The 23,774-nt window shown below is 40.9% G+C and overlaps 1 protein-coding gene across 2 annotated transcripts in view; it reads right to left on the bottom strand.

The window, feature by feature from the left end:
- The window catches only part of VWA3B (von Willebrand factor A domain containing 3B), a 224,117-nt gene that overhangs the window by 33,079 nt on the left and 167,264 nt on the right, over positions 1–23,774 (bottom strand). For both annotated transcript variants that reach the window (XM_017871854.1, XM_017871853.1), the window contains one exon: positions 10,795–10,996. In XM_017871854.1, the coding sequence (XP_017727343.1) occupies positions 10,795–10,996 (202 nt within the window). The remainder of the gene's footprint in view (positions 1–10,794; positions 10,997–23,774) is intronic.

The following is a 23,774-nucleotide window of genomic DNA, read 5'->3' as shown; positions in this document are numbered from 1 at the left end:
CCCTTTCTAGGACACCTAATTATAAGACCGGGACATTTGCAAACTGTCTCTGTGAATAATTCAACTCCCTTTAAAACCTTGGTGAACAGGACGGGGCTAACCTGCAGCGTTTGGGAACTCACTCAGTCCCCGCTCATTTAAATTTAGAGGGATTTCATCCACCAGCAAGTATCCAGACTCTGCATCCCTTTGAAAAATGGACCGGAGAGGCCGGGCGCGGTGGCTCATGCCTGTAATCCCAGCACTTTAGGAGGCTGAGGCAGGCGGATCACGAAGCCAGGAGATCGAGACCATCCTGGCTAACATGGTGAAATCCCATCTCTACTAAAAATACAAAAAAATTAGCCGGGCGTGGTGGCGGGTGCCTGTAGTCCCAGCTACTCGGGAGGCTGAGGCAGGAGAATGATGTGAACCCAGGAGGCGGAGCTTGCAGTAAGTGGAGATGGTGCCACTGCACTCCAGCCTGGGTGACAGAGTGAGACTCCGTCTCAAAAAAAGAAAGAAAAAAGAAACATGGACTGGAGAGACAATGAGAAAAGAGCTTACAGGAAAACAGAAATCAGGAGTGGCAAACTCCTGCCCAGCCTCTCCGGGGTGGGGAGGAAGTGGCCCATGGCGAATGAGTTGGAAGGCCTCAGTGTGCTTTCCTTCCCAGGGCGTTTGCACTTTAACAGAAGGCAAATATTGTGCCCAAGAAGTGAAGCTCTAAGTGGAATTTCCTGCCTGAGCCCTGAAGAGAAATCAAGGTCTCCTTGTGAACTGCTCTCAAGTACGGCACATATGGGCGGGGGCTCACTGGAAAGCTGGCGGTGCTGCCTGGCCGGCCAAGGCTTAAGGGGGTTTTGATCCCCTTCCCTTCCAGTAGTCTTGGGCACTTAGCCTTGCCTTAAAAACCAAAGGGATGTAGAGGAGTGCTCTGTGAACCTTACCCCCGCCACCTCAGGGCATAGTATACCTCTAGAAAACACACAGTGAGTAACACGCATCCCAAAACCCCAGTGCAGTTTCCACCTCCCTCTCCAGGCACTGCTTCCTGAGCCCGGCACAGGCCTGGTGAGCAGTCTGGCCTCAGCCTCATCCCAGCTGGTGGTGCTTTGTGCCATGCGAATGGCTAAGAGGCACAAGAAACAATTCCACAGACGATCCCTGAACCAGAAACATTCCTTCCCCTCCCTGACCCCAGGGCAGCACTGGGCTGTGGGGAACAGTTACTCAGCAAGCAAAACCTCCAGTCAAACATTAACAAACAGCTACCTCAAAGACTTTCCTGAAAAGAAACTCGTGTGTGTGTGTGTGTGTGTGTGTGTGTGTGTGTGTGTGTGTGTTTTTCCTCTCTCTCTCTTTTTCTTTGTAGCAGCAAAGGCATCTAATAAATATATACAATATCCCAAAAGAAAACCAAAAAATCCAAAATGATTTCCCTATCTTGAAAGCAAACCTGCAAGATCATCTCAGGAAATATTCCCTTATTGCTCTTTTAGGAAAAAACATACAAAGAGAGAGAAATTTGAAGGGTGTTACATATTTAAATCTGAAAATCACCAAAGCTTGGGATTTGTAATTCCGTGTTCCTGATACAGTTATTCATCTCCCGCTACTCCGGGGATGAACAAAAGCCACACTTGGGAGCCACTTTTGTATCACTGCCTTGAGGTATGAACCACTACCAGCTACCTAGTTTATACAAACATCTCCCACGAGACTGTGGTGTGCAAATAAATTCTGAGTCTTTAAGAAAACTTTTCCCTAATTTTAGCTGTCTTGAGGCACGGGCCAAGCTCAGAAGACAGGAGGAGGCTGGGGTATTGGTGTTCTGCCCACTCCCTGCTCTTTCTCTCTAGGGCTCCAGGAACTCTCTTTCCTTCCCTTGCCCCTTTAAGTCTGGGGGTGATAACAATTTCCTGCTATTGCTTGTCCTGGGGTCCTGTAATATCCCATGGACGGCCTTAGACTGACCTTCACCTCTGCCAAGAGTTCCTTCATTAACGTTCCTTCACTAGGACTGAATGAATTGGATTCTGCTCCCTGGGCGGCCCCTGCTAAGCCCTCTACACTCCGTTTTCTTCCTCCAGACAGGGAGGGCAAATCTGTCCCCAAACCTGTTTAGGGTGCTTGGGTAGAACTCATGGCTCGGAACAAAGACAAATGCAGGGGCAGGAGAGTGCTGGCATCTGCCCAGCCGAAATCTCCAGAGAGGAGGGTGCCTTTAGCTTCAGAATGAAAAGACAACCTGGTTGTAAGTTTTTGTCTCCTCAGGGATCCCCAGAGTTGACACCCACCTTCCCATTCCTGAACATCAGGACACAAGACAGAGACTTTTTAGAAAATAGAATTTGAGGATATTTTCCTCCTTCTTTCAGTTTCTCCAGTGACTGGTGTTTCCGAGCAGGATTCTCTCCTTAAACCCCCATCTAACCCCTAGCTAACCGTGGCACAGTCGTGAAGGCTTCATTTTCTCTTTGTCATCCTCTCACTCCCTCTGGGATTTCAGCTTCACTCTGGCCAGACGCCCCAGAGGCCCATCGGGGGTCCCACTTCCAGATGGTAAACTGTCACTGCAGTGCTGTCTGCGGACAGCATGGCCTGAATGTGTACACATCACTTCTGTGTGATGGCAACATCACCAGTGCACCCCCAGGCTTGTTAACTTCCTGCCCACTGATATGGACAGGAGGCAGGGAAATACTGGGTAGAAGACGGCGGTCCCCGGTGAGGGCCCCACTGTCAAGCTTGAACCCAAGGCCCAAAGGGAGAACACGCATTTCTGTTTTCCTGCTTGAATGTTGCCTTTTCCAAAACCACCCTGCCTGTACCGTCCCCCATCCTGTACCCATAAAAACCCCAGGCTCCACTGGCCATGGAGTAGCAGAGAAGGAGAAAAGAGAAGCAGCAGCCTGACATCATTGAGAAGCAGCTTGACTTCAGAGGGATGGCTTGATGGCGGGACCTCAGAGAAGAATGTGGCTGGCAACAGCCAAATCCCAGGGGAAGACCACCTTCCTACTTCATCCCCTTTCTAGCTCTCCATCCTGCTGAGAGTCACTTTCATCAGCAATAAAATCCCCTGCATTTACCATCTGCAATTTGTTCGTGTGACCTGATTCTTCCTGGATGCCGAACAAGAGCTAGGGATACAGAGGGCTGTCACACCGAGCAGTTAAACACTTAGCCATCTGCGGACAGCAAAACTAAAGGAGCACTGTTGTAACACACGCCCTCTGGGGCTCCAGGGGTTGCAGGTACTCCCCTAGAAGCTGCCTCGGGGCCGCACAGAGTTCTGCTCCTGTCAGCACCCAGAAGTACTCGTCCTGGCCCCTGCACCCACTCATCTGTGTGCTCCCTCTCCCAAGAGGGGCTGAGAGCCATGGGCTGAGTAAACAAGCCACCCTCTTCGCAAGTCCTGCGAAGGGGTCAGGGAAAATTTCCTGTTTCAACATCAGTAGATTTTGTTCCACTGTAGAGCAGTTCACAGCCACTAGGGAGCTAATCTTCCCAACAGACCTGAATATCAGCAAAACAGACTAAGATTTTGCTAGTGGAATTAGGAAGGCTGACTAGTCAGGGTGTGATGCCTCCCACCTCCCGTTAAAGAGAAAATCTTGTGGACTGTGAAAAAAAAAAAAAAGGTTACAAAGCAAGAATGACAATTGGTTCATTTACTATCTGGGACACAGATAACAGCTGCATATATTCTGAGTTTATTTTACATAACTGAAAGACATTTTCCTCTGTCTCCCCAGCTAACATCTTCCTGCATGTATAGTGTCAAAGTCACAACCCAACAGAATATTCTCAATGGCAAATGATCTCTTTTCTCTTCCTTCTCCGATTCCACCTCATCCAGCCTCACCCATGCCTGCCTCCCTATGTGCAATTACCTAATGCTCTCTTTCTCCTGGAGCAGAGCACTCAGTTCCCCACCCTGAAGGCCACAGGCTCCAGCTTCCTTGCCAGTCACGGCTTTGAGAAGGAAACGTGTGCAGTCAGTGGCGTGGGTAAGTTTCCACAGCCTCCTTCAGGGCTGCTTTCGGCTTAAAACTATTTTCTACCTCCAAATTTTCCAAAGCAGTTAAGGTTATGGGTGAGAGAGCCTTTTTGACCTTTCTGGTCCAAGGGATTTGCCCTGGAGAACAATCCTTATTTATTCAGAAAATGGTGGAGGACAGCACAACTGGGCTGCCCTAGACCAGGCTCCCAAGGAAGATTAATTATAATCCACAGATGCCCTCCGGCAACTTCCCCTACCTTTCAGCTCTGAGGGCTCTGGATTGGCCAGTGAGGGTGAAATCTGCAATTATAGTAACATGAGGGGTGCTAGGGAGGGGAGTTTTCAAAGGGAATTTACAATTTCAGACTTGAGATTTCTCCTGTCATTATGGAGTCAGTGAGCCAAGTGCCCATGTCCAGGGACACCACGAAGCAGGTGGACTATGGAAATAGGCGGAAACCATTACACAGTCAAGCATGGAATGTGCCCAGTGCAGGACGCTAGGCAGAGCAGGTGGGAATAATGGCTCTCACTTTAGGTCTGATCTGGAGCCAGCCAGGAACTGCCCGTGGAAGCTGGAGCATAAAAAGCAGGCACAGGCTCCCTGGACAAAGCATGTATTGCTGTGTCTCCTTCCCACCTCTGGTTCTTACTGACAGAAAAATCATGAAGCTGCCCCAAACTTAGGAATCGGCAAGGCAGCTATGCTGGGTGTCAACCCTGCTCCAGATGAGGGTTATCAGAATGCCCTGGTCATCCAGACTCCATAACACACCCTGCAGCAGGCCAGATGCAGTGGCCACAGCCCTCTGGACACACGTGGGCAGCCCACTCCGAATGGTCTCATCCCCATTTTGTTGCTTATCAGCCAGCTCATGGGGGGGCTTAATGATGAACAGAGGGGCTCTTTCACGGCAATTTATACTCATCTTTCAAAAGCTTTGGCCTTGCTAAAAGAATTTAAAATGAGACTCTATTTACATATAAATCAGGAAAAATGACTAGCATCTATGATGCATTTTTCACTGCAGGATCTCAGAAGGCCTTGAAACCTGGAGCTTCGCACACCAAAGCTTGAGTCCTGTTAGTGGGTCACAGAATTCAATCTGTGGGGTGTGATAATAATGGCATTTTGAACTCTCAGAATCTATCACACGTGGAAAGGAGAAGTATCATCACAAGAAAACAACATTGAAAATCTTCCATTGCAGAGGGCCATGCCACAAGTAGAAAGAACTCTGAGGAGAAGTCACCAGATGTGGCCTCTCCCCCAGTTACCTAGGGACATTTATTCTGGAACATGGGTGTTCCCCTAACAGACAAGAGTGGCTTTCGACAGCCTGTGTGAGGGCAAGGCAGTGAGGGGACAGTCTTAGCCCCCGACCAAGAGGCAGCAGCAGACCCAGTGATACCACTACACAAACTAAACGCCTTCTCCCGCACTAGCTCACCTGGCGTTCCCACCCTCTTTCTCCCTGCTTTCCCAGTGAAAATGTGGAAGCAAAAGTCTTCACTTCTTTTTTTTTTTTTTTTTTGAGACGGAGTCTCGCTCTGTCGCCCAAACTGGAGTGCAGTGGCCGGATCTCAGCTCACTGCAAGCCCCGCCTTTTGGGTTCACACCATTCTCCTGCCTCAGCCTCCTGAGTAGCTGGGACTACAGGCGCCTGCCACCTCGCCCGGCTAGTTTTTTGTAGTTTTTAGTAGAGACGGGGTTTCACCGGGTTAGCCAGGATGGTCTCGATCTCCTGACCTTGTGATCTGCCCATCTCGGCCTCCCAAAGTGCTGGGATTACAGGCTTGAGCCACCGCGCCTGGCCAACTCTTCACTTCTTACACTAACTTCCTCCACTTCTACCCACCCTTCTACCCCCTGCAAACTGGCCTCTGCCCCCACCATTCCACTGGCGTTATTCTCGCCAACCTCACTAATGCACTTTCTCTTGGCGAGTCAAATGGCTTTCAGACATCATTCTGCATGGCTTTCCAAAACTCCTTGATAATAACTTTAGCAGTGGAAAGAGCCATCACTGATAATGTATGTTGTGTGCATTCACTGCTGAGCACCTGGTGCTGCACACTCTCCTAGGTGTATGAAGTATGTGGTCTCACAACCTTCTTTTAGGCCAGTGCTTTAATTTTTGTATTTGGAGTCAGGTGGACCGGAATGCAAATCTCAGCACTGCCATCTTCCAACCGTGTGACACTACTCAGGCCTTCTAAGCTGAGTTCCTGCCTCTTGTCCTTGGCTTTCTACCCCGGGCCTCCTGCTTCTCTAACTTATCCACCTTGGTCCCTTCTACTCTCTCCTCCTCCTCTCCCAGCACCTGAAATGACCTCCAAATCTATCCCTTTAACTCTGGCCTCTCTTCTAAACTCCAGACGTGCGGCTGTTTACTGGCCTCTCTCACCTGTGTGTCCCATAGATATCGAAGAATCAGGAGTGCTGAAAGTGAACTACGTTTCCCTGAAAATCTGCTCTTCCTCTCACTGTGCCTCTTCTGTGTTTGTTCTTTCGTTTATTCACTGAAATATGTGTGCATGCCTACAAGGTGCCCATCACGATTCTAGGCTCTGGGAGCACCCACAACACCACAAACCAAGTCCCCCCCTTATTTCAGTGGGGAAAACAGACTGTAAACAAAAATGTCAGGCAGTGAAGTGTGCTGCGAAGTAAACAAACACGTGGCAGAGGGTTAGAGGATGACACGTGACGGGATGGGCTGGCCAGGGTACACCCGTCTCCCTGAGGAGCAGAGGAAAGATGGAAGGGGAAGCAGTGCTTTTGCTCCTACAGTTGTCCAAGGCAGAAGTTTCGTGAGCATCTTCAACTTTGTCCCACATGTCCTACTTTCCCATAACCCGTGTCTCTGTTACCTGTTCTCTCCCCAGTGTTCCCACCTGGCTCAAGGACTCAACACCTCTCCAGGGGAGCGCTGCACGGGATTTTGGTCTTTTACGTTGGGCCTCATCTCATTGTCAGAATAATCTTTCTAGGACACATCTGTGAATGTCCTTTGCTTGCTGAAAACCCCTCCCAGGTGTCCATTTCTTGCAGGCATAAGTCCCTGACCCCAGCAGAGTTCAAGTACCTCGTTTTCTGGTACCATCTTCCCATTCCCACTGTCTGTCCTGCCACGTTCCCCAGGGAACGCTCCGTGTTCTTCCCCACATCCCTGCCTGAGCCCAGGCTGTTTCTTTCACTCCAAACACTTCTCACATCCCAGTCCCCAATTCCTAGGCATCCTTCTGGGCCAAACTGGATTAGTGACGCCTTCCCTAAGCGCCCAGTCAGGTCACTTTTCCCCATCTTCCAGTTGTTCTCTGGGGGTGCCTCTGTTGTATTTATAATACAGTGAAAGGCTGTAAGGGTCTGCATTTCACTCGTTCAATACACATTTGTTGAGTGGCCCCTGTGCACTGGGCTTCACTGTCAGTGCCATGGACACAGCTACAAACAAGGCCAGACCAGGTCTTGGCTCTCACAGCGGTGATGCCCTGGTGCAATGTCTCCTCCATTGGGCTGGGCCCATGCGTTCAGTGCAGCTAACAAATCCCCATTTTGTGTCCAATATAAGGTACCCCCCTGGGAGATCCCAGGGAGACAGAAAAGAATGAGCGAGGCCACTCATCGCCTGAGGGCACCTGCCCCACACACAGAATCTTATCCGTGGTTTTTGGATGAAGAAATCACGGGAATTACTTTTATTCCCATTTTGTGGTAAGAAAGACATAGAACAATTAATTCAATTAATTTGTATGTTGTAAACAACGAGCTTGACTGCCAGAATTCCAGATGAATTCGGTGGAACACAATGATCTTTGCTCCGAATCACAAGAGGCTTCTTTTCACTCCATTCGCAACACTTCCTATTTGCAAACTTAATATGAAGTATAGACAAAAGAATAGGCCAGCAAATTCTGCTGTTAGGCGGCGGGGTCTCCTTAGCTCAACACCTGGGACTGGCCATGGTCTGTCGTCCTCATACAAATTAGGATAGTCCAAGGACTAAGTCTGTTGTGTTCTAGGTACTCCCAGTGCCTAAATAGGGATTGGCATCTCATGGGCACTCATAAATATTTCAACGAATAAATGAAAGAGCAGGACAGGGAAAAGCACGAGAGGAAGATCATCTTTTCAAGGAGAGGCAGGTAATTCACTCTCGGTCCTCTTGAGTCTTAGGTGCCCACAGGGCATGTGGGTAAGGAAGGCAAATAGAGAAATGTCTGGGGGTGTCAGATGGCACCTCCCAAAGAAACACTGAACAATTCTTTGAGGAAGTCATTTTGTTTCAATAACATTACTAGACATATGACCTTCTGTGACAACAATTTTTGCATTCTGCACAAAAGACACAGCTTTTTACACTGAAGGAAAAAATGTGATTTGCAGAAGAAAGAATAAAATGAAAGAAAACAAAACAAAATGAAGCAAAACACAAGCATCTAGAACATCAAAAACAGAATTTTAAGCCAGGCTAAACCAGTAATACTTGGCAAAGACTGAACCAAAGGTGATGAACCTGAACAGTCAGATCTGGGGTGGATATTTAGATGAGAATGCGGTGAACACCTGAAAATTATCTAGGATTTAGTAAGATTTTGGATGAACTGTTCCACATCTCTCTTAGTTCGTTTTGTGCTGCTGTGAGAATACCACCAACTGGGTGATTTATAAGAGACAGAAACTTATTGGCTCACTGTTCCAGAAGCCAGGAGGTCCAAGATTAAGGGGCCAGCACCTGGTGAGGGCCATCTTGCTGCCCATAACCTGGCAGAAGGCATCACATGGGAGAGACAGAGTGTGCAACAGAGATCCAAACTCATTCCTTTAATAATGAATCCACCCCTGTGATAATGGCATTGGTCCATTTGTGACCAGAGCCCTCATGGTCTAGCCAGCTTGTGGTATTATGGCATATATATATATTTATCTGGCATGCATATATATAATATATATACACATATATTTTTCTTCCATGGTTCCTGGCTCATAACTCCTAACATCCTTGGGGTCTCTGCAGTACTGTCCTTTGTGTGTCTGTGTTGGGTAGGTTCAGGGTGGGGCTGGTCACTGGAAAGACCAAGGTAGGATTAGAGAGTTAAGACTTTCATCCCAAACCCCCAACCTCCAGGAGAGGAGAGGGGCTGAAGGTCAAGTTGATCACTATAGCCAATGCTTTAATCGATCATCCCTAAGTAATGAGGCCTCCGTAAGAACCCAAAAGGACAGGGTTTAGAGAACTTACTGACAGCTGAACACATGAAGGCTCCTGGAGGGTGGCCCACCCAGGGAGAGCACTCACGGAAAGGAGGCTCTGCACCCTTCCTGCATAGCTCCCACGATGCATCTCTTCATCTGTATCCTTTGTAATATCGTGTATAATCAACCGCTAAACATCGGTGTTTCCCAGAGTTCTGTGTGCCACTCGCGCAAATTAATCAAACTCAAAGAGGAAGTTGCGGGAACCCCAACTTGAAGCCGGTCAGTCAGAAGTTCTGGAGGCCCAGACTTGTGACTGATGTGTTGGGAGGGTCAGTCTTGGGGACAGAGCCCTCAACCTGTGGGATGTGACGCCATCTCCAGGTAGTAGTGTCAGAGTTGAATTGGAGGCGAACCAACCAGTGTCTGCTGTTTGGTATGTGTGGGAGAATCCCCCGCACCTCTGGTCCCAGAAGCCTCCTTCCCTGTTGATGACTGCCTTGTGGTGCGAGAACACTGGCTGAGAGAGTGGTTTTTCCCACGTGCGCCTCTTAAACGCCCCACCTCCAGCACTGCTGCAAGGGAGATCAAGTTTCCAACGCAGGAACTCTGGGGGACACATTCAAACAAAGCACCATCCACACACACCCACGGAGAGTCAGAGAGTGGGTTTCACACTGGCCATGTGTATTTATAGACTCCAAATGTTTATACTCTTTGCTCCAGAAATACTACTTCTAAGGCTGTATCTTAACAAAATAATTCAACTATGTGCGCCACAGGAGTCATGAAAATATTATGTGAGAAAGCAGAAAACTGGGAAATAACTATAAATGTTTAACGTTTAGTGAAGAATCAAATAAACCAGGGTATATTCACACCATGGGATATTATGTAACCATCACCCATATAAATCTGACAGTTCAAGAAAAACACAGAGAAAGTCTACGAAATAATGGTAAATTTAAAAGCAGAATATACAATAATTTAGACACTCTGACTGCACCTATGTAGAAAACATTTGAGGAGAAAAAAAACTAAAAGGAAAGGCTCCCAAGTGGTACCAATAAGGCAACCAGAGTATAAATTATTTTTCTTTTTAGAAGGTTTGCTTTATTAATGGTGATAAAAAATAATTGCTAACACTTATGGGGAACTTTCAATACTAAGCACTTCACATGTTCATTTCTCTTTATAACAACCCTATGAGACGGATACTATTAATATTCTTATTTTACAAGAAAATTGAGATTCAAAGAGACTGAGTAACCAAAATCACACACAGATTAGACAGTAGATCTGAGGCTAGTTCTTGGTCTGGCTCCTATGAAAGTCCAGGCTTTTAATCACTACATTATACTTCTATTTAGCTTTTTTTTTTTTTCAGTTAAAAGACGTATTGTTTTAAAAATAAGTCCATAGTACAATCAAATGGCATTTCCTTTATGATGAAAAAAAGTACTGAGACCTTACCTGGACTGGCTCTAACGCTTTTAGAAATCAACGTGGCAGGGAGTGGGAGAGAGAGAAGGAAGCCAGTGTAGGGATGGCAATGACTTGGGACAGGCAGAGAAAGAGGAAAGACAGAGACCTCCAGGGCACCCACCTCTCCCGGGGCCTTGTTTGCATAATTCTTCTTGGCAGCCTCCTGGAGTTCCATGGCCTGCTGGATGTACATTTTCCCAGCCAGGATTTCACTTTCCAGCATCGACAGCTCTTTCAATGAAATGGGCCAGTTCAACCGTTCTAAAGCCTGGTTTAAAACTGTTTTGTTTTCCAAGTACTGTATTGGTTTGTTTGCATCTAACCTAACAAACAAACAAACAAGCAAAAAACGAGAGGAAGAAACAAAAAGCAAAGAAAATGACTATAATTGAAAAAATACGGTAAGATGGTTTCCTAAGAAACTCTCCCCTGAGAAACATCTGTTGAAGCTAGTGTCAGTTGTCAGATGACAGCATCATAGCCATACCCTCTGGTCCATCAAGACTTTGGTAGCTTACAAAGGTTAGAAATAACCATGTCTGTGAATTACGGTAGGCACTTTTCCTTATTACCTCATTAGGTTATCTGACTTTAGAGAAATATGATACACATAAATTTTTCAGCATTTTTTCCCTCTGTATTTGGAGGCTCACATCTGGCAGAACCAAACATGAGCTTCAAAGAGATTTCACACAAGTATGCCTAGCAGTGACTCTGAAAAATAAAGCAAAGCAAAACAAACCCAAATATTTGCCTCAGTGCAGTAATTCTTATACTAGCCCATTTTAGCTATTTTTATCTCCTTTTCCTCTTTGCAAGCCTAAATAAGTCTAAACTATTTGGCCTGGCTGTTTTGGTACATAAAGAACAGAAGCCAAACTTTCTATGGCTGATAAGCAGGCTGTGGGACTCCAGAGGAAGCTAGTGCGGTGTGATGGCCCAGGGCCTGGATTCTGTTTCCAGTCTGAGCTGCTTCTGAGTCAGACACGGCTGGAAGGGAATGGGTAGCGAGAAAGAAAACAATTCAGGATTATCACTCTTATTGCTGAAAGCATCACTTATTTCTTTAGATGTTGGGTATTGTAAGAGTACAGTCTAAACTCAGCACAACCACAGGACTCCATCCACAAACAAACTCGTACCCAGAAGACAGCACAACATTCTTATTGGAATGATGTCAGCAAGATGGTGGAATAAAAACCCAGGACCTCATTCCCCTACAGAGACACTGACTTAACAATGTATGAACCAAATTGCCTTTGCGAGAATTACAGAAACCAATGATGAGCTTGTGGCACCTTAGACAAGTTCAAACCCAAGAAGAACTGTATGAAGGAGAGTAAGAAAGTTTGTTACATTTTGCCTGCCCTAACCTCTCCTCCTTCCCAAAACAATGTGATGCAATTGGAAGAAAACTCCCCAATCCTAGCTTCTCCTTTGGAGAAGAGAGTGGAAGACACATTCAAAGTTCTCGTGTTTTGGGAGACTTCTCAAGAAACAGGTTTCTGTCTTGCCTGTTTCAGAGTGCTGATGAGAACAGTGGTATATTTTGCATGTCAGGTTGGGACCTCTGAGAACAGAAATGGGCGCTACAGCTTGTTACAGCATTGGAGATACTGCAGTACTTCAGAGAGACACCAGGGGGAGCAAGATATTACAGGCTTCTGAAAGAAACTGGCAAACCTTTCTCACTGGGAAATTACACATACAAGCCCAGAGAAGACCCATCCCCAGAAAAGGTTTCAGAGATTCCCCCACATCTCTAGCTGAGAAAACTGGTGAAGCCCTTCACCTGTAAGAGGCCAGTTTGTGAAAATCAGATGAGACAGCTGTTTTTTCAAATGTCATATTACCAACTAAATATCATAAGACAAAATATAGGGAAAAGTACACAAAGATATGGGGAAACGGCCCAATCAAAGGAACAAAATAAATCTTTAGAAATTGATCCTAAAGAAATGGAGGTATGTTAATTACCTGACAAACAATTCAAAGCAACAATGTTAATGATGCTCAATGAGCTAAAAGAAAACAGAGACAACAAATACAACTTAGAAAAGCGATGCATGAACAAAATGAGAATATCAACAAAAAGACAGAAACTATAAAAAAGAACCAAGTAGAAATTCTACAGCTGAAGAATACAATAACTGAATTGAAAAATTCAGTAGAGGGGTTCAACAGCAGATGAGATTAAGCAGAAGAAAGAATCAGTGAACTTAAAGAATAGATTTTAAGTTATAAGTTATAACAGATGAAGAATAGCATATAATGGTAAAAGGGCCAATCCACTAAGAGGCTATAACAGTTATAAATATATGTGCACCTGGCATCAGAGCTCTCAAATGCATAAAACAAATTTGACAGAATTGAAGAAATAGACAGCAACCCAGTATTAGCAGACTTCATGCTCTGCTTTCAATAATGGACAGAACAACTACACAGAAGATCAATAATGAAACAGAGGACTTGAACAACACAGATCAATTGGGCCTAACCAACATATGGAAAACACTTCACCAAACAACAGCAGAATACACATTCTTCTCAAGTACATATGGAATATTCTCCAGAATACACTGCATGTTAGGCCACAAAACAAATATTTTAAAAAAGAAAGTTGAAAGCAAAGTATTTTTTCTGAACAAAATGAAATGAAGCTAGAAATAATAACAAAAGGAAAACTAGAAAATCCACAAATATATAAAAACTAAGTCACATATTCTTAAACAACCGATGTGTCAAAGAAGAAATCACAAGGGAAATTGGAAGATATCTTGAGATAAATGAAGGAAAAAAATACAACATATCAAAATGTATGAGATGCAGTGAAAGCAGTACTAAGAAGGAAGTTTATAGTGGTAAACACATTTTAAAAGGAGAAAGGTCCCAAATTAACAATTTAACTTTACTTTTCAAGGAACTAGGAAAAGAACAAATGAAATCCCAAGTTAGCAGAGTGAAGATAATAATAAAGATTAGAAATAAAATATAGAAAAACAATAGAAAAAAATCAATGAAAGCAAGATTGGTTTTTTTGAAAAGACCAACAAAATTGACAAATTCTTAGCTAGACTAACCAAGAAAAAAAGAGAGAAGATGCAAATAACTAAAATCAGAAATGAAAGTGGAAACATTACAACTGATAACACAGAAATTAAAAGGATTATGAGACTACTATGAACATATTATACCAACAAATTGCATAACCAAGAAGAAATGGATAAATTTCTAGAAACATACTGCCTACCAAGACTGAATGATAAATAAATAAATAAATAAATAAATAAACTGAATACATCTATAACTAGTAAGGAGATCAAATCAATAATCAAAAACCTCCTAACAAATAAAAGCCCAGTACCACATGGCTTAACTGGTAAATCTTTAGAAATTGATCTTTAGAAATTGATCCTAAAGAAATTGAGGCCAAACAATGAAATAATTAATAACAATTCTCCTCAAACCTCTTTCAAAAGATTGAAAAGGGAGAAATACTCCTAACTCATGTTATGAGACAGAAATTACGCTGACACCATAACCAGACAGAGATACTACAAGGAAAAAGAAACTACAGATCAATGTCCCTGATGAACAGTGATGCAAAAATCCTCAACAAAAGAGTAGCAAACTGAATTAAACAGCACATTAAAAAGATAATCACCATGAAAAAAATGGGCTTCATTCCTGGAATGCAAGGATGGTTCAACATATGAAAATTAATGTAATATTCCACATTAACAAAATGAAGGACAAAACCTACATAATTATCTCAAGTGATGCAGAAAATCATTTGACAAAAGTCAACATCCTTTCATGACAAAAATACTCAGCAAACTAGGAATAGAAAGAAACTACATCAATATAAGGAAGCCTACAGCTATTATCATACTTAATAATGAAAGATAGAAAGCTTTTCCTCTAAGATCAGGAATAAGGCAACAATGTCTACTCCTCTCCCTTTATTCAACATAGTACTGGAAGTCTTAGAGAAATTAGGCAAGAAAAAAAAAGGAACAACATCCAAATTAGAAAAGAAGAAGTAAAATTATCTGTTTGTAGAGGACATGATTTTCCATATAGAAAAACCCTAAAGTTTCTACAAATACTGTTAGAACTAATAAATTCAGCAAACTTAAAGGATATAAAATCAACAAACAAAATCAGCTGCATTTCTATACACTAACAATGAACAATCAGATAAGGAATTAAGAGAATAATCCCATCTACAATAGCATCAAAAAGAATAAATTAGAAATAATTTTAAGGAAATGAAAGATTTGTACACTGAAAACTACAAAACATTGCTGAAAGAAATTAAATAAGACACAAATAAATAAAAAAGACATTTTGTGTTCATGGATTGAAAGACTTAATTGTTAAAATGCCCATACTACCCAAAGTGATGTACAATTCTATGCAATCCCTATCAAAATCTCAATGGTATTTTTTGTATAAATACAAAAAAATCCTAAAATTTATATGTAATTTCAACAGATCCTGAATAGCCAAAACAATCTTGAGAAAGAAGAAAAGAGTTGGAGGCCTCATACTTCCAGATATCAAAACATATTACAAAGCTACAATAATCAAAACAGTGTACTGTCTGTAGTGTAATCAAACCAGTGGCACCGGCCTGAAGACAGATATACTGAATACTGGAACTGAATAAAGAGTCCATAAATAAGCTCTCATGTGATCTTGTCAAGTGATTTTTGACAAGGGTGCCAAGACTACACAATGGAAAAATGACAGTCTCTCCAAGAAGTGATTCTGGGGAAACTGGTTATCCATATGCAAAAGAATGAAGTTGAACTCTTGGTTTAAAACATATATAAAAACTAACTCAAACATTAAATATTCCAAGCCTATAAAACTCCTAGAAGAAAAGAGGGATAAAGCTTCATTATACTGAATTTGGCAAACTTTTTTGGATATGACACCAAAAGTGTAGGCAGCAAAAGCAAAAATAGACAAATGGGACTATATTAAACTTAAAAACTTTTGTGCATCAAAGAAAACAGCTGCACATGAACAGAGTGAAACAGGAACTTAAAAAAACGGGAGAAAGTGTATGCAAATCATAAACCTGAGAATGGGTTAATGTCCAGAATATCTAAAGAACTCCTACAACTCAACAACAACAACATAAACCAGTTTAAAAATGGATAAAGGGCTTGACTAGACATTTCCCCAAAGATATAAAAATGTCCAGGAAACACGTAAAAAATAATTAGAGAAATGCAAATCAAAACCACTATGAAATATCCTTCATATCCATTAGGATGTTCACTACAAGAACAAAACAAAATAGAAAATAAGAAGTGTTGCCAAGGATGTGGAGAAGGATTGATGAAGCTCAGAAAACTTTCAGCAGGATAAACTCAAAGAGAGTCACACCAACACACATTATATATATAATTAAACTACTGAAGGACAAAGAGAGAATCTTGAAAGGAATAAGACAAAAGTGACTTGTCATAAATAAGGACTCTTCCACACGATTAACAGCTGATTCCACATCATCAATTATGGAAGCCAGAAGGTCGCAGGGTGATATATTTAATGTGCTGAAAACAAAACAAAACAATATCAGTCAAGAATTCTATATCTGGTCACACTATTCTTCAAAAATGAAGACAAGATTAAGACATTTCCAGATAAATAAAAGGTAAGAGAGTTTGTTTCTAGTAGATGTGTCCTAAAAGGAATGCTATAAAGAGCTCTTCATGTTGAAGTGAAAGGATACTGGAAGATCATTCTAAGACACATGACAAAATAAACAGGACTAGTGAAGATAACTACACAGGTAAATACAAACACTAGTATTCTTGTATGTTTGGTATGTAACTCCTTTTGTTGTTTTCTTTATTCTTTAAGAGGTAAATGCATAAAATAATAATTATAAATCAATGTTAACGGGCACACAATGTGAATGATATAATTTGTGACAATAACTATATAAAGGAGGTTGAAGCTGAATAGGAACAGTTAATGTTGGCTACTAAAACTAACTTCATATCAATTCAAACAAGATTGTTATAAATTTAAGAGGTTAACTATAATTCCCATGGTAACCACTAAGAAAATAACTAAAAAGTATACAGAAAAGGAAATAAAGAGCAATCACAATGACCCATTAGAAAAAATCAAAAATAAAATAAACAAATATTGGAGAAATTGAGGAACAAAAAATTGGACATGCAAAACAAATAGCACAATGGCAGAAGTAAATTCTTCATTATTGGTAATCACTTTAAATGTCAATAGATTAAACTCACCAATTAAAACAGAAAGACTGGCAGAATGAGGAAAATAATGATCCAACTATATGCTGCTTAAAAAGAGATTCACTTTAGACCTAAAGACACAAATAGGTTAAAAGTGAAAGGATGAAAAAAGATATTCCATGGAAATAGTAACCAAAGAGAGTTGGAGTGGCTATAATATTACCAGCAAAATAGATTTGTTATACATTGTTATAAGAGACAAAAGGTAACATCTTATACTGCTAAACGTCTCAAATCATTAAGCAGATATGAAAACTAGAAACATACATGCATACTGAGCCTTAAAATGTGTGAAGTACATATTGACAGAATCACAGGGAGGCATAGACAGTTACATATAATTATGCTTTGGTATCCATGGGGGATTGGTTCTAGTACCCTCTATGGAAGCCAAAATCCACAGATGCTCAAGCCTCTTAAATAAAATAGTGTCATATTTGCATATAACCTACACACATCCTTCTGTACACTTTAAATCATTTCTAGATTATTTATAATACCAAATACAATGTAAATGCTATATAAATAGTTGTTATACTAATTTTATTTGCATTTTATTGTTGTATTTTTTTTTTTTTTTTTTTTTTTTTCTAGACGGAGTCTTGCTCTGCTGCCCAGGCTGGAGTGCAGTGGCCGGCTCTCAGCTCACTGCAAGCTCCGCCTCCCGGGTTCACGCCATTCTCCTGTCTCAGCCTCCCGAGTAGCTGGGACTACAGGCGCCCGCCTCGTCGCCCGGCTAGTTTTTTGTATTTTTTAGTAGAGACGGGGTTTCACCGTATTAGCCAGGATGGTCTCGATCTCCTGACCTCATGATCCGCCCGTCTCGGCCTCCCAAAGTGCTGGGATTACAGGCTTGAGCCACCGCGCCCGGCCTATTTTCTTTTTTAAAAAATATTTTTTATGCATGGTTGGCTGAATCATGGATGCAGATCCCACAGATATGGAGGGCCAACTGTGTAAAAATAGTTGGAGACTTCAACGCCTCACTTTAGATAACGGATAAAACATCTAGACAGAAAATTTGTAAGAAAATAGAGGACTAGAAAACACTATAAATGAACTAGACTTAACAAACATATCCAAAACACCCCATCCAGCAATATCAGAATATACATTAAGTGCACATTTAACATTTTCTGGGATAGACCATATGTTAACCATAGCAATTCTCAAGATATTTAAAAGGTCAAAATCACACAAAGTATATTTTCCGCCCACAATGGAATAAAGCTAGAATAACAATGAAGGGAAAATTGGAAAAGTGGAAAATGCATAGAAATTAAACACCACATTCAAACAACCAATAGGCCAAAGAAGAAACTAATAGAGAAATTAGAAAGCAATATGAGATAAATGAAAATGAAAACATAACACACCCAAACTTATGGGTGCAGCAAAGCCAGGGCTCAGAAGAAGTTTTATGACTGTAAATTCCTCATTAAAAGATAGCGCTCAAATCAACAACCTAAATTTACATCTTAAGGACCTAGAAAAAGGAGAGAAAACTAAACTGAAAGCCAGCAGAGGAAGGAAATAATAAAGATAGCACTTATAAACAAATTATAGAATAGAAAAACAACTGAGAGAATCCACAAAATTAAAAGCATGTTCCTTAAGAATATCAACAAAATTGACAAATCTTCAGCTAGATTGACTGAAAGGAAAAAACACATAATTACTACTATCAGAAGTGAAAGCAGGCACATTACTAATTCAGCTTACAAAAATCAAAAGAATTTTAGCGAATACTATGAATAGTTCTATGCCAAAAATAGATAATCTAGATGAAATGCACAAATTCCTAGAAATAGATGGCCAAAATGACTCAAGAAGAAAGAGGAAAGAGATAATCTCAACAGCCTATATAACAATTAAATACTTTGCATAAGGAAACAAAATCTCCCCCAACAAAGGGAAGTTAGGAAGCAGTTGCCTTCATTGATGAATTCTACCAAAGAATTAGCAATAATACTGCTCAAACTCTTCCAAAAAATGGATGACGGAATACTTCTTAACAGTCAACAAGAGGAGAATTACCCTGATACCAAGGCCAGACAAACATGCCAAAGAAAACTACAGACCGTTTTCTTTATAAAGATGGACATAAATATTCTTAATAAAACACTAGCAAATCAAATCCAACAGAACATTAAAAGGATTATACACCATGACTAAGTAGGATTTATGCCAGAAAGGCAGGAGTGGTTCAACTTAAGAAAATCAAATGATTTAATATATCACATTAGTAGAGCAAAGGGAATAAAAACATGATCATCTCAATATATACAGAAAAAGCACCTGACAAAATTTAACACACACTTTTCGTGATAAAAACAATCAGAAAACTAGGAATACAGGGAATTTCCTTGCTTTCTCACTGGTATCAGGAACAAGACAAGCATGTCCCCTTTCACCACTGCTATTCAATGTTGTTCTAGAAGTACTAGCTAGATCAATTAGGTAAGAAAAAGAAACAAAAGGCATCCAAATTAGAAAGAAAGAAGCAAAATTATTTCTACTTGCAGATGACATGTTTCTATATATAGAAAACTCCATAGATTCCACACAAAGCCACTAGTACCAATAAATTCAGCAAAGTCGCAAGGTACGAGGTCAAAATACAAAATTCAGCTATGTTTTTATGTACCAGCAATGAACAATCTGAAAATGATGTTAAGAAAACAATCCCATTTATAATAGCACCCAAAAGAACAAAATAACAGAGGATGTGAAAGGCATGTATACTGAAAACTATGTAACATTGCTGAAGGAATTAAACACCCACTACATAAATGGAAAGACATCCTATGTTCATTGATTGGAAGACAATCTTGTTAAAATGGTAATACTCTTCAAAGTAATCTTTAAATATGATGCCTATAAAAATTCCAATTTTTTTTTCAGAAACAGAAAAGCCAATCCTCAAATTTATACAAAACTTCAAGGGGCCCTGAATAGCCCAAACAATTTTGAAAGAGAAGAACAAAGTTGAAGAACTCATACTTCCTAATTTCAAAACTTAATACATACAAATCTACAGTAATTAAAGCAGTGTCAACTTGCATAAAGATAGTCATATATAGACCAGTGGAATAGACAGTCCAGAAATAAACCCAAACATTTATGATCAGATGACTTTTGACAACAGTGCCAAAACCATTCAAAGGGAAAGATATAGTCTCTTAAATAAATAGTGCTGGATAAACTGGATATTTACATGCAGAAGAATGAAGCTGGAACCCTACTTCACACCAGATAGAAAATTCACTCAAAATGGATCAAAAGCCCAGATGTAAGACCTAAAACTGTACACATATTAGAAGAAAACAAAAGGATAAATGCTCACGACTTTGTATTTGGCAATGGATTCTTAGATTTGACACCAGAAACGCAAACAAAAGAAAAAAAAGACGCATTCACTTCCTAAAACTTCTGGACATCCAAGGACATCATGAAGAATATGAAAAGATAACCCATAGCATGGGAGAAAATACTGGCAAATCAGGTATCTGATAATGACTTCATCCTCAGAAGTTATAGAACAAAATACAACAAAATACAAAAAATATACAAAAAAATAAACATTTCTCTAAAGAAGATATACAAATGGACAATAAGCACATGAAAAGATGTTTAACGTCATTGGTCATTAAGAAAATGTGTATCAAAACCACAATAGAAAAGCCTTTCACACCCATGAGGATGACTTAACAAAAAAAAAAAAAAAAAAAAAGGAAAATGTCAAATATTCGTGAAGATGTGGAGCAATAAGAACCTACCACATGATCCAGCAATCTCACTACTGGATAGTTATCCAAAGATAGTAAATCAATATGTATCATAGGGACACCTGCACCCTCATGTTTATTGCAGCAAGATATGGAATCAAACCAAGTGTCCATCAATGGATGGATGGATAAAGAAAATGTGGTATAGATACACAGTGGAATACTATTCAGCCAAAAAACGAACACAATCCTATCATTTGCAGCAACATGGATGGAACTGAAGGTCATGATATTAAGTGAGATAAGCTGGGCATGGAAAGACAAATAGTTAAAGAAAATGTGGTGTATATACACAGTGGAATACTATTCAGCCAAAAAAGGAACACAATCCTATCATTTGCAGCAACATGGATGGAACTGAAGGTCATGATGTTAAGTGAGATAAGCCGGGCATGGAAAGACAAATAGTTCTCACTCATCTGTAGGAGCCAAAAAAAAAAAAAGTTGATCTTACGGAGGCAGAAAATAGAATCATACTTAGCAGAGGCAGGGAAGAGTGTGTGTGGTGGCGGGGGAGATGAAGAGAGGTTGGTTGATGAATACAAACATACAGTTAGGTAGAAGGAAAAAGTTGTAGCACTTGATGTCACAGTAGGTGACCAGAGTTAACAATAATTTATTGCATATTTCAAAATAGCTAAAAGAGACAACTTGAAACGTTCCCAACACAAAGGGATAATAAATGTTTGAGGTGATAGATAGCCTAAACACCCTGATTTGATCATTACATGTGTGCAAGTGTCAAAATATCACATGTACCCCAAAATATGTACAATTATTATGGGTCAATAAAAATAAATAGATGTGTTCTAAAAATGGCATAGCCACTGTGGAAAACAGTTTGGTGGTTCCTCAAAATGTTAAGCATAGAATTAACATGTGACAAGTAAATTCACTGCTAGGTATATACCCAAGAGAAATGAAAACATATGTCCACAAAGAAACTTCTACACAAATGTATATAGCAACATTACTCATGACAGCAAAAAAGCAGAAACCACCCAAATGCCCGTCAGTGGAAGCAGTGGAAGAATGGGCAGACCAACGTGATGTGTATATACACATGTAGCACTGATACCTGGGTGGACTTTGAAAACATGAGGTTTTTCCATTAACTAAGTAAAAGCTGCCAGACACAAAAGGTCACATGCTATATGATTCCCTTCATATGACATATCCAGAGTAGCCAAAATCAGAGACGGGAAACAAACTCGTGGTAACCCGGAAAAGGGGGAGACAGGAATGGGGAGTGACTAATTTATGGGTACAAAGTGTTTTTCTGGGGCAATGAAAAGTTTTGAAACTAGAAAAGGTAGTGGTTTGCAGAATATTTTGAATATTTTAAATACCTCTGGGTGGTACACTTAAAATGGTTAATTTTAGGTTACGTGAATTTCATAAAAAAAAAAAAGTGAGGAGGGAATGGAATGGCTTACTTTTCTTTTCCTCTTGAGATAATGCTCGCCAAACAATTTTATTCAAGCGCCTGTTAAAAAAAAAAAAAGTCAACAATAATTTAGTAGCAATACTTCATTTCATGGCAAAAGGTTGACCCCAGGCATTGCAGTAGGAGCCCATCTAAGCATCATCTCCACTGAGCCAGGCCACTGTCATGTGCTTAAAGACACTGGATGTGTCACCTCAGCATCACTGCAGCAGCCTCATGGTTTTGTGGCAATTGTGTCAAATACTAAAGGAGGGCTCAGTCCCCAGCTCAGTCAGGTAAAACTCAGACTGAGTAAAGGCAATTGACAAACTGGTCTCCATCATCTCTGTTTTAAACCGTTTCTAAACACCCACCATTTTCTTCTTATGGAAACATAACTGGGTTCTTTAGTTCGCTTTCTGTAGACATTCTTCTGCCTGGATTCTCAGATCAAAAGAGGTTAACAGGGTCACAAATAATAGGATTGGACACACTTTAGAGATAAAGCAGCCTGGTTGCCTTGTTTTCCAAATGAGGCTGCCAGGAAGGGCAGCTGGATGAAGCACCTTGCTCACCAAAACAAACATAGTCGTTTGTCTTCCTTCTTACTTTCAATGAGTGAATGTGAATCTGGAAAAGCCTTTTAGTACCCTCTAGAGAAATATTGTCACTATATTGTTATTAATTATATTAACTTCAAATTATTAATAACAATTTTAACATGATTGATATTATTTAATAATTAAGTTATTGATTGAATTGTTTTTTGGTATCACTAATTTGATGTTTGTATCAAGTAAATTATTTAACATTGTTATTTAATAGTATTAATAGTAACATGAATATTATACAGAACCAAATTTCCTGGTCATTTGCATTCACTAGTGAACAAATGTCAATTTCTTTTTCCATTTTGCTTCACTTTTCTCAAGATATTCAGAATATGAAAAGTAATTAATGACACATTTCCCACCCCCATCCCCAATGTAACATTTCTAAGGAGTTTCCCAGCAAAGATAAGCAACATGTAACTTTCAAAACAACCTTCGTGTCGTCATAAATCCATCCGTTTAGGGATGGCCAGGCAAATGGAAAGCTCATAGCCCTTTGGTCAAAATAATGACATAAACTTATTATTGGGGGTCACACTTAGTGCCCATGCACTAAGTCCTTTCGTCTCATTTTAAGAATCCAGGCAGCAAGCTTGGCTTTGTGTGTCTGAGTATAAGCTTTGAGTGGATATTGCCAGGGCTGGCTGGATTCTGGAGTGGTTTTTCTGCTGCTTACTTTCTTTTTTCTTTTTTTTTTTTTTTTTAGATGGAGTCTCGCTCTGTCGCCCAGGCTGGAGTGCAATGGTCAGATCTCGGCTCACTGCAAGCTCCGCCTCCCGGGTTTACGCCATTCTCCTGCCTCAGCCTCCCGAGTAGCTGGGACTACAGGTGCCCGCCACCTCGCCCAGCTAGTTTTTTTGTATTTTTTAGTAGAGACGGGGTTTCACCGTGTTAGCCAGGATGGTCTTGATCCCCTGACCTTGTGATCCGCCCGTCTCGGCCTCCCAAAGTGCTGGGATTACAGGCTTGAGCCACCGCGCCCGGCC

This window comes from Rhinopithecus bieti, unplaced genomic scaffold (genome assembly GCF_001698545.2).
Source record: "Rhinopithecus bieti isolate Rb0 unplaced genomic scaffold, ASM169854v2 scaffold_6935, whole genome shotgun sequence".
Lineage (NCBI taxonomy): Eukaryota > Metazoa > Chordata > Mammalia > Primates > Cercopithecidae > Rhinopithecus > Rhinopithecus bieti.
The sequence above is the reverse complement of the archived record's forward strand: the minus strand, read 5'-3'. Positions and strand labels throughout refer to the sequence as shown.